Raw genomic sequence first — 12,088 nt, 5'->3', positions numbered from 1 at the left:
TTATTATTTTATTTAGGTTTAAATTTAATGTCATATCTGTTTGGCAGCTTTATACCTTTTCATAAAAAGGAAGATAGTATACTGTCCACATAACAAAGACTTAATGATCATTTATTCTTTATGTGGATAACGCAATAAATATTCTTATTGATTGACAGCACCTTGATACCAAATTGTCACCACATAATGCAACCAGTTGAAAATAATAGGTATTAAATTTAAAATATTGCGGACAACACAAAGAATATGTTTCTTAGGTACTATGTCCCAAAATGTAAAGTTCTTTCTACCGTAAAGGACAGGAGGGATGTGGTAATGTGGTTAGAGAATCCGAACACTTAATATTAACAAAAACGAAGTGGTGCAGTATAACCACGATATACTTAAGTAAGTGTATCGTGAGTATAACTAAAGCTCTTGTGCGGAGTGTACCTCAGGCGTCTATTGACTTCCACAAATTTTTACGACGGCTAACCACCCACCGTTGTAAAGTAGTCCAAGAGCTATAAGGTTATATGACCATTATAAAAGTAGTTGACCGCAAATAAATATCCCCTTTGCGTGATTCGCATTAAGCTTACCGGTTGGCAATAAATCGGCTTCTAAACACTTCTTGCTTAGATTTAGATATTTAGTGAAAGCGGCCCCTGAACGAACGACAACAGTCGGTTGAGCTGCAGTTGACACGTTATTTACGACTCTGAAACCTTTTCTACTGTAAACAACTTAACTTCGACACAATGGGATAATTTTAAAGATGGCCATATAACCTTATAGCTCTTGGATTACTATAAACTTGTCTACTTACCCCGACCTCTGTCTTGAGTAATACAGGACCGTACTTGAATTTAACAGATGTGTTAACGTGCAGTGCAATTATTATCCAAATATAAAAAACACACATTTATCATTAGATATTATATTACGAGTATATTAAAATAAAGTTACCAAATTTTTATTATCATTTTCGCACCACTAACGAAACAATATTTCAGTATTACATAAACACTTGTATCGTTAAAAATTAAACGTCACTATCATCACTATTATCGTCATCCAAATTAATAATTAATTCCGGTATTAGTAGATTTCTATAATTTTTTTCTTTTTTAAACACACGACGCACACAAATAGACCAACTAGCCGGTGTTATTTTGGAAACCTCTTCCTTGATAATATTTATTGTATTTGCAGAGAATTTCGGTGCAGTATTGTTTCGCCTTATGTGAGCTTTTAGTTCCGACCAAATTAGCTCAATCGGGTTAAAAACACAATGATATGGAGGTAGTCGTAATATCCTGTGCCCTTGTTTTTCAGCTGTGTAGTCAATTTTGAATGTTTTATTATGATTAAATTATTCATGTGCCCAACTTCAGGTAATGAATTATTGTAGTATTTCCGGCTGAGTTTCTATCAGGGGCCCTTCCGAGAACTAATGAAACCAATCTTATCGGGCACTAAAATTTTCAATACGGTCCGTCTTGATAAACCCTCTCCCAGCCATTTGGACTGCGATAAGTTTACAAGGGTCTTTAGTTAAGCCCTCATAAAAATTAGTGAAAGTCAATAGATGCCTGAGGCAGACTGCGCACAAGAGTGTTGGTTCACCTATACCTACAGTCGATGGCGATAACACTGATAATATGATAAGTGATAACACACACAGTACTCCAAAATCTCAAATTCTAGGGTAATTGTATATAAGACTCTAAGCGCCGAACTTGTAAAGTCTAGATATGTTATAGCGCCAACAACCTAAATAAAGGTCTACGTTTCAGCGCAAGTACAATGGTGAAAATAAAATATGCGAAATAAAAAATATATTAAAATGTTTTCTTTGAATACGTTTTATTGAAGATACATGAATATTGTAATATGGATCCTATGCAACGGATGAATAATCTAGTTTTTATCGAATATACGAATAATATAACATAAGTAAGGAACCAATAGCATGTTTGCGAAAACCTTTTCTTATAAAGTTTTCCTTATGCTTACAATTATAATTTATAATTATAGTTATAAGTATAAATTGTAACAGTTATGCTGACGGCTTAGAACCTTACATTGACAAGCAGAACTGACTTTCTGTCACGCAAATTGATTCATTTTGCCCATGAATAATTTAGAAATTTTGGCTACTTTTGGCAATACAGAAGATGTACAGAACTACTTAGTGCATCAGTTAATACAAAAAGAGTTAACAGAAAAGCGTTATTCATATACGTGTGTTAAATTCAACATGAATAGCATTCCGCCAGAAAACTTTCGTTTTCTTTTTCGATTTGAAAAAGAACATATAATTAAATTACATCAAGCTTTGCAAATGCCTGCAAAATGGGTTACACCGGATGGTCATGTCATTGAAGGTTTATTATTATCTACAATCGAGAAGAAATTCCGTATTTTTAAACACTCTTCATTTATAGGTCTTGCAGGATTATGTCTCGTTTTAAGACGATTTTCTTACCCAAACAGACTAAAAGGATTGCAAAATGAATTTGGATTACATTTTTCGTCAATCAGTAAAATTTTAAAGTTTGTTGTTACTTTTATATTCAAGAAATGGGCGAAGTTATTATTAAATTTTGATAAAAACATATGGTTAACGCAAGGTTTTCTCGCAGAGGTGGCTGCCTTGGTACATAAGAAAGGTGCTCCTTTAAGAAATTGCATTGGGTTTATCGATGGTACTGCCCGGGCAATTTGTAGACCATCAAAATTTCAAAAAGAAGTTTACAGCGGACATAAAAGAATACATTGTCTGAAATTTCAATCAATCACCGTTCCAAACGGTATCATTTTACATTTAAGTCCTCCGTATTCTGGCAGACGACATGACTCTTTTATCCTTAAAAATTCAAAAATCTTAGAGCAAATGAAGCTCCATTGCCCACAGTTTTGTTTATACGGTGACGAAGGGTATCCATTAGTGCAACAATTAATAAGACCATTTTCTAATCATAATTTAACAGAGCAGCAACAAATGTTTAATACCAAAATGTCCAAAATACGCCAATGCGTAGAATGGAGTTTTGGTAAAATAACTACGCAATTTGCGTTTGTTGATTTTAAAAAAAATCAAAAACTTTTTCTGCAACCAATAGGTCAGTATTATATTGTGGCTGCATTACTAACGAATGCGCATACATGTTTTTATGGAAGCACAACTTCTCGATACTTCGATATAGAATCACTAGATATTATGGAATATTTTCAATAATTTCTTTTTAATCAAACAATTACCTTTAATTAATATGTTATTATTAAATAAACATTTAAAAGCTGTAATTATTTCAAAAATTATGTCAGATTTTTATTATTTAAATTTTGTGTTAAAATGTTTTCCAAAAATCTGTTTAAAATTGCATTTTTTTGTCTTTCTATTTTACGGCCCTCTTCCTCCTCTTGCCATTTTTTCTGTTCGAACTCAAGCTTAGCTTTTTTGAATTCCAACTCTTCTATTTGAATTTTCATATTATCTTGATGTTGCTTTTCTTTAAATCTTAATTGTTCTTGTTGTAGCTGACTTTCCCGTTTCATTTTTTCAATTAAATATGAAAAACTTGTTCCATCTTTAGTTCCATTTCTCGTCTTTCGTGCTGCTGCTGTATAAACCCTGCTAGATTCTTGGTTGAACCCTTCACGACCCCCACGCTCACCATCAATATCAGTGTCATTAAAATCGTCAACAGTGTGAAAAAACATTTCATTGTCCACGTCAGTGGCTTCTGTTTCTAATATTTCTTCACTATTACAACTTTCAATAGGATTGTCCAAACTTTGCAGAGCAGCTTGGCGAATTGCTTTTGCAGGCATAACCTCGTCGAATTTTTGGCCACTGCATCTTTTTTTACTCCGTTCATTTTTTTTATTTTCTATGTCAATTTGTGCCACATCTTCATATTGCGACCAGACAGTCAGAAGTTTTCTAACAGCGTCGCCCCACTCAGTCTGTATCCGTTCTTTCCCACTTTCTGTAGCTTCGTCGGCATCAAATTTTCTAAATTTTATTACTTGTTCCAACATATGATCTTTTAATAATTTGAAGCTACAGTTCTGAAAGCGCTCTCTTTCGTCTTCACTTACGACTGCATGAAGTTTTTTCCACACATCTTCTTCGTTTGTAAATTCAGTCTCGCAAAGAAGGTCGAATAATGCATTCAAACATTTTATACGTTCCCTCTCTGAGAATCGAAATCGTTTCTTTTTCAGTTGCGACATAACTAATTAAAGTTCTAAATGACACTGACTGACATTGTAGAAAAATTCTACTATTGCCAACATAAGAAGTAACGATTGTGAGTGTTATAATTATAAGACATAGTTATAAGGATAAGTGTAAGCATAAGAAAAAATTTATAAGAATATGTTTTGCGCAAACACGCTAATATTAGTTAAATGTTAGGGTTTATTATATAGTATTCCATATATGTATATAATAAACCTAACATTTTATTGGCATGATCACATATATGTGGTTAGTAAGGTATAAACGTCAGCTGCAACGTAAGCACAACACCGATCTTCAATTTCTCTATTTCGGTACCGTTTAATTCATATTTGTAATATTTGCGATTTAGAAAACGTTATTTCTTTACACTTGCTTTTGTTGATAATTTTCCTTATTATTACCACACCACTTGAAAAACGTGTTTACATCATTTTGAAGACATTTACAATTTTCAAGTGTGGTAATGGTCTTGGTAACCCTTAGATCATCTGCGTACACAAAGACGGGACACTTTTACTCTTGAAGTGCGTCATTAAAAAATATAAAAATAAAATAGGTCCTAGGTTCAAGCCCTGTGTGACACCACTAGAAACAACAGCTTTTTCAGCAGAAACTACGATACTTACTACTCTTCAGCCTATGATAATTGATGATGTATGTATGCGTTCTTGTTGCGCGTGTTATATTGATGTTCTGCAGAGTTATAATTGAATTCATTTTCCTTCATGAACAGAACCGCAGCAAAAATATACATACATGGAACCGTCATTATTTGCAGTTTCTTATACTGCTCCCGGCAGTCGTCTCTATACTTTAATCCAGCGAGTACTCTTACGCATTTCCTTTGAACTGAGAACACTTTATTAATGTGTGCTGAATGTCCCCAAACCAGAATTCCATAATTCTAAAGGTAACCAGTGGCGGCTGGTTACCTTTAGAAATGCGGGAACACAATTTGATTGATGAGTTAAATATGAAGATAATAAACAGGTTGTTATTACTAGAGAGCGGATTTTATGAAATTTGCATATCCGTTATTTTTTGCATATAAGTCTTGATATTTAATATGTGAACGAATCATGTTAATTGAGAATGAATACAGCTATAAAAAAATTGCATATCTGCATATATTTGCCTTTGCATTTTTAACAATTTTTGTGCTAATTTGAAAAAAAAATTATTGTCATTCTATCGGCATTTATCTAGAAAGACGAAATTTCATGAATCATATTGCAAATATTGTCCTGAGCTTCAAATAACTAGGAAAGGTTTGGGTTTTATGGTAGTTTGGAGAAACCACTGGGTGTTAAGCCATCATCCTTCCAAGTAAATTCGCGCCCTAATTACTTTTGGAAATACGTCCATTCCCAATATTTTTGTTCGTTACTTCAGTGTATTAATGGTATGTTTTGTGGTGGTCGAAGGGACGTTATCCTATTGTTTTCCATCGTGAGTTTGCATTGAAAGCATTTAAAGCGATACAGGTGTGTCTATATGTCGAAGATGACTCAGATTAATTTGTGGATTAAACCTTTTCCTGAATTTATTCTTCAAGAAGGAACTGTGTTTTATGGCGCCTGCTCTAAACCGGTAAGTATTTTTACACCTGTGGACGTAGTACGCAGTTCTTCTATTTACAAATACACACTCTAGAATCACCGGAAAAAAATTTTGTTAGAATATTTCGAAAAATATTTAAAAATAAACTGTTTCCAAAATAGTAATTAAAAAGTCGATTACTACTATTATTTAATTTGTTCTGTTTATATTTATTTTTTAGTATAAGAATATTATCCTTAAAAATGCGATTTATGTGTTAGCGAGATGTAATTAAACACTTTACAATGTGATTTATGTATTTTTTGTAATAAAAAGTAAGCTCGGGAAACCTGTTTTTGTAATTTGTAAATAAATTTAGTTCGCTCATTAAGCTTTTTTTTAATTTTTGGAGCATAGGGAACTGCATATCTCTGCATATATTAAGAAAGTTACTGCATATTTGCATAAATTTGGTGCATATCATATGATCATATTTCCCAAAATTTTGTTGCATATTTTCCGCTCTCTAGTTATTACCAATTAATAGACGAAATTGTGTGACGGAAATAAATACAAAAATATATTCAATAAAAATAAAAAAGGACTTCTCCACATACCTTTTTGCCTTGGGTGTTCATTGCATCTAAAAATTCATTTTAGACAGTTTTAGGCGTTCCTTTAAAAACCGTTGCTTCTTTCAAATGATCTGATAAAGTCCAATTCAGTCATAAAATCAATCAGACCTTGAAATGTATCTGGATTTTGTGATTCCCTATACTTTCGTCATATTATCAATCGGCATAATATAGGTATAGCGATTTTTGTCGACCCTTGCGTTATGTGCCCGAATATTATTAATATAAGCGATCTGTAGTTGTTTCCGAATGTCTGTATTACCTAGAAGATTATCCAAGAATATTTATCATACGTGTTCGCGCAGAAGGAAAATTAAAACCCGCGATAGTAACTCAATCCTCCAGAGCACGATCGCAAAGGGCTCACAATCCAGTTGTATCAGGCGCATATCAGGCGGCTACGACGTGTAGTTTCCATGGCGACGGTGTAAACAAAACATCAAAATCAGTCATGATTCGGTCCATTCGGTCTCTGTGCCGGGCTTTTATCAGCATTTCATCAGAAATAACATATCATATATCCAAGACACATCTTTCGATGCAAGTGGAAGTAAGTTTTGATACATTTTATACAAGTGGAGCGAGATAAAAAAATTAGTTTTGATAATTATGAGACAAATTTCCGGATAATTTTTTAAATATTGAAAATTACTATTTTGCTATGTCCAGTGTGTTTGTAGACGTTGTAATTTTGGGGGGGGGGGCACGTGCTCTTGTGCCCCCCGGCACCAGCCGCCCCTGAATAGAACTATGCAGGAGGCCATAGTAAGCTGTCTTTCGCACATATAACGAGACAGAGTACCTCATTTGCCGTAATACAAATACTTGACTTGACAATTTATTACACAGTGCATTAATGTGTGCTTCCCATGTTAACGCTGCGTCCATTATTATCCCAAGAAATTTAATTGTATTTTTATGACAATCACTCCGTTTTAGAGAAAACATGAGTCTTTGTTCCTTGTCCTCACTCATGCATACTTTATTGGCCAAAAACTATGTCTTAATGGATGCAATGATCTCTTTGCCTATTTAAAATTTCAAGCGATTTCTGTAGCGTCGAGTTGGGTGAATTGTAAATCCAACTCACCTCGTAGTTGGATTCATGTATCTTTTTACACACGTGACCAAAAGCTAACGTCCGAACTAATAACTGGCACTTTGTAGTAATTAGTCAAAAAGATGACAATGTTCATAACCACAACACAAATGTATAGGCTCAGGCAGGTCTTTTGGTCTTGGTGCTTTCCGTTTGGGCCTTGATTTTGTTGAACTGGGAAGCACGCCGAGTCTTTCTTTTTGAGTTTTAATCTTCGAAACCGTTCCGCGAGTAACGCCTAGAGCATCTGCAACTCGCTAAAAATTTGAGCGAAATTATTAACCATGAACCTTCAAGTGGTTTTTCCTTACTTGTTCTGTGGCATTTAATGATATTAAAGGACCACCGTTTTCCTTCTCAAGAGCAAAATACTCTATAAAGTTGGACACTATGTCCTGGGCACGGGAACTCAAAGGTTTGCCCGGCATGTTCTAGACCAAACACGAGCAAGAATTAAGATAACAAAACATAAATTAGTACAACGGAACAAGAATATTAACAATCAACGAACTTTACGAAGAGCTCAATAGAAAACTTGAATAGAACAACGAAAAAGTGCGATTAACCACTCTGAGTAAAACTAATAATGACAGTGACGTTTGATGAAAAATCGATGAATTATTAACAGTCACTAGATTAACTACATCAGTGCCTGTTGCACTATGTGGACGCATTTATTATGTATTTTATCTTTTTCTAATTCAAGGAACTTTGTGGAAGAGAATAACTGACGTAGAGCGTAATTTGGACTAATTTCGGTAGACATGGCTCTTCGTTTTTGTAATCCTTGAAACAAAGATTCCTATGGTAGGTGCTGTCTGAGCTTGCCTGATACTTCGGTCACGTGTGTAAAAAGATACATGAATCCAACTATACTAAATAATTCTGTCGCAAATATTTCTATTTTAATGAGAAATAATAAATTAATTAATCGATATTTACGCGGAAACTGTTTTGGTAAATTTTGTTGATGACAATGAAATCGTAGTAACAGTATCCAGATATAACTAATTCCTTCATTTAAAAAAATTGAAAATTCCATTTTTTAAATTACGTCTATAATTTAATTGCAGATGTTTGAAGAAAAAATGGTATATTTTATTCGGAGAAAAGTGACTTTTTGTTGCTCGTCTGTATTTGCCAAACCTACAGACGCACACAAAAAGTTTCACTTTTACTCCTTATAAAATAATATACCATTATTACCACCATTTTAATATAAGAAAAATTTTCGCGATCGAGCTCCGACAAAAGACAATCAGGTATGAAGGAGTTACTGTAGTGTGAAAATATGAATAACTTTATGTTTCTTCTTCTTTTTAGCACGCTTATATTAGCTTCACTTGTAACAAACAAATTATGTAAACAAATCTATCAAATCGTGGCGATTTGAAACTTTGCAATGGTGTGTAATTTTGATGACAATACAGTAATTTCGTATTATCGAGCAGTAGGGGTCCACTCTACTCTCTAAATAGTGACAAAAGTTGTGTGTGATATTTACCATTAAAAGCGTATTTTTTATATTAGTTTTTTAAATATAATTATTATAATGACATTTCGCCGTTTGTCAATTTTAGGCCAAATATGCCATCGACTGATACCAGTCATTATAATTTTATGCAATATTCTTTAAGTGTTTATATTTTTTAAAATAAAGTATTTTTCAGCTTCTCTGGTCACCATGTATAATGCACAATACCAACTCTCAAGGGAAATGTCTCTTGCTGATGAATTAGGAAGTACTGGTAGTGGACCAAGCTCAATTTTAGTATTAAAGTGTGGATATCTGTGGGATACGGATTCCCCAGATTCAGAACGCCTTATAACGGATGCAGATAGTGGACATAGTACAGCACATTCTCCAACAGGAACAGATGGTTTTAAATCTATGTCACCAATTATGGGAGTCTCTCCTTCTTGTGTTGAAGGAGGTGTAGTATATAACGATGTTGAAGTATTAGAAGCTACACATCGTGGATTACACAAATTTGTCCCCAGACATGATGATGAAATCGATGTAGAAATTGGAGATCCTATATATGTACAAAAAGAGGCTGACGATCTTTGGTGTGAAGGTAAATTTTCACCCATACTAATAACCTAATAAGGCTTAAATATTTGAATTAATAAACATAAAACATAACATATTTCGGCAATATTATAGGGCATGTCACAAAAATAATATAATACTTATACAGTGTAATACAATACAAAAAATGTGACATGGAAATCATCAGATTTTTAATAAAAATCAGAAAATCAACTTTCAACTAATCTCGAAAAATTTAACTTGCATAATTTGTCGTTCATTTGTTCGTTAGGTAGTGACTTACTTGGTTCCATCATCATTTTTGTCACAAGCATTGTGCATTTTTTAAATGACTTGGACCAACGAGTGGGTGGAAACAGCTACTTCCCAGACAATAGCCCCGCTAGACGCTGGATGCTGGATTACCCCTGCCATCACTGGTGTCACTCATTCTTAATAGTTTTTATGTTTTACAGATTTTTTACAGGTTTTCATTGCGTTGTCTAAATGTTTATTTTTAAAAACTTCCTGTAAAGAAGAAAATAATTTTCTAAAAGGTTATATACTGTGATATCAAAACAGAGTGGCCCTTTTTGGTAGGCTTGTAAGGGTGGAGCGTTGGTATAATGAGTTGATCTTTTGTGTATGGTGACTGTGCACGTCGCCAACCCTAACAAGCTTTCTCTCTTTTATAGAGTTGTGTATACCGGGACATTTTTTTAACTCTGAGCATATGAAGGTAAGTATGGGCTTAATCCCTGTGTTCAATTCACATCAATGCTGTGGGAGTAGACAACCAATTTGGTGCAATTTACACACCTGATTTTGTAGAACAAGAAATTCCAAAAGTAGTTGGAATGAGGTTAACGAAAAGATTGGGTCACGGTGGTAGAAGTAAGGTGTGGAAACCTCATTTATAACTTTCCTCAAAATCATTGGTAAAAAACATAAATCGCGTGGTTTGTCATTCGCTGTCCAGACCTCAGCGACGTCTAGAGAGATCAGTTGAAACTAAGTAATAGAAAACTGCATTAATTCTTTGACATTTTATGACAATGTCAATTATTACTCAATCACAAATGTCGAATTATCCACCAATCATACGATTTACACGAAAGGCCAATTGCAAACCGTTGTGCTGTGATTTATTCTACCTCTAACGAACCTATCATTTAATTCATTTAAATACACTGACAAGTTGAAATGTTAATACATAGATGAACATACTATGCTGGATACTATCCATGATAGGTACTATTTTGTAGTAAATAAGTCTACTGGGATGCGTGTTTTATTCAGCAAATTGGAGCGGCTTGTTTCCACACCTTACTTCTACCACCGTGGATTGGGTTTTTTTCTTATATTTAACTTCTTATGTTCAGTAAGAACATAATTTGTTCGATTTCTTTAATGGTGTTTATACTCAACATATCGACTATTGTTTACATTTTTGTAAAATATTTTACGACAATAATTTTAACAAGTTGACATTTACTTTTTTTTAATCAAGATGCCTTGAGTAACTTTAGTTGCATACTTTCAATGCATTAAAACCATGAAGGTAGAATGACAGCAGGGAGTATGTCTAATTTGACCAATTTTATCGAAACGCCGGCAAAAGAGCTCCACGGAAGAACTATTTATGGCTCTTTCCGTACTACATCAGGAGCGATCGGCCAACAATAGAAGATCAGAGGCAGTGCCGTTTGGTCTAAAATCGGTTGATAGCTAGTAAAAACGTCTTACTGTCTGTGTAATTATGAAATAAAATCAATAGTATTTAACATTACTAGCATGGTAAAAGGGTTTTTACTGGCTCGAGAAGGTGACTAGCTCGCCTGCTTCTGTCCGCCAGTAAAAACCCGTTACCTTGCGTGTATTGTTCAATATTTTATTTTTTTCTCACTTGTAAATAACTATTATAAACTATAGGCGGCCACACACACAGAGTGTGCAGTTAAAAGTGTGCACGCTTGTCGTAAGTTATTAAACCCGTACTCTCTAAACGGCGCAACTGAATTTAAACTCAAGCGTGCAGCGACTTGTGTCCACACACTGAGTTTTCCCCGGGCAGTTATAACTGTGCACGCTAAAAATCAAGCCAACTGATTCCAACAGACTTGACTGCACATGCCACATTCTTCCCCACACACTAGCAGTTTTAACTGTACCCCGTGGCACGTACATTCAAGTCTTGACTCTTCCCTCTCTGTGTGTGGCCGCCTTATTAAAAACTCTAGAAGGTCCGATATTTGAAGAAACATCGTATGAGCTTTAGACGTATTGCCTTGGAAACGCATGTCAGCATAGCACTTATTGTGTTGTCTAGTTCTGTCATTTAGATTTTTCGATTTATCGTTTTCGATGTATTGAAATGAGTGTGGCGCAAGCTATATTAATGAGGAACCAGCAATTGTGAGTGAAAATTTACTTGAATCAACTTTGGTTGTCATTTCAACTTATAATAGTTTAAAATATATATCTGTATGAGCACGAGCAGGGGTGTAAAAATTTTACTGACTAGCCAGTTAAGTGATATTTTCATGTTG

At 34.2% G+C, this 12,088-nt stretch overlaps 1 protein-coding gene across 1 annotated transcript in view; it reads left to right on the top strand.

The window, feature by feature from the left end:
- Positions 1 to 12,088, top strand: part of LOC135135494 (JNK-interacting protein 1) — a 46,158-nt gene that overhangs the window by 12,996 nt on the left and 21,074 nt on the right. The window contains exon 3 of the mRNA XM_064064560.1: positions 9,178 to 9,585. Within this exon, the coding sequence (XP_063920630.1) occupies positions 9,178 to 9,585 (408 nt within the window). The remainder of the gene's footprint in view (positions 1 to 9,177; positions 9,586 to 12,088) is intronic.

This window comes from Zophobas morio, unplaced genomic scaffold (assembly GCF_036711695.1).
Source record: "Zophobas morio isolate AGI-343-1 ecotype UQ-CSIRO unplaced genomic scaffold, CSIRO_AGI_Zmor_V1 ptg000024l, whole genome shotgun sequence".
Taxonomy (NCBI): Eukaryota; Metazoa; Arthropoda; class Insecta; order Coleoptera; family Tenebrionidae; genus Zophobas; species Zophobas morio.
The sequence above is the reverse complement of the archived record's forward strand: the minus strand, read 5'-3'. Positions and strand labels throughout refer to the sequence as shown.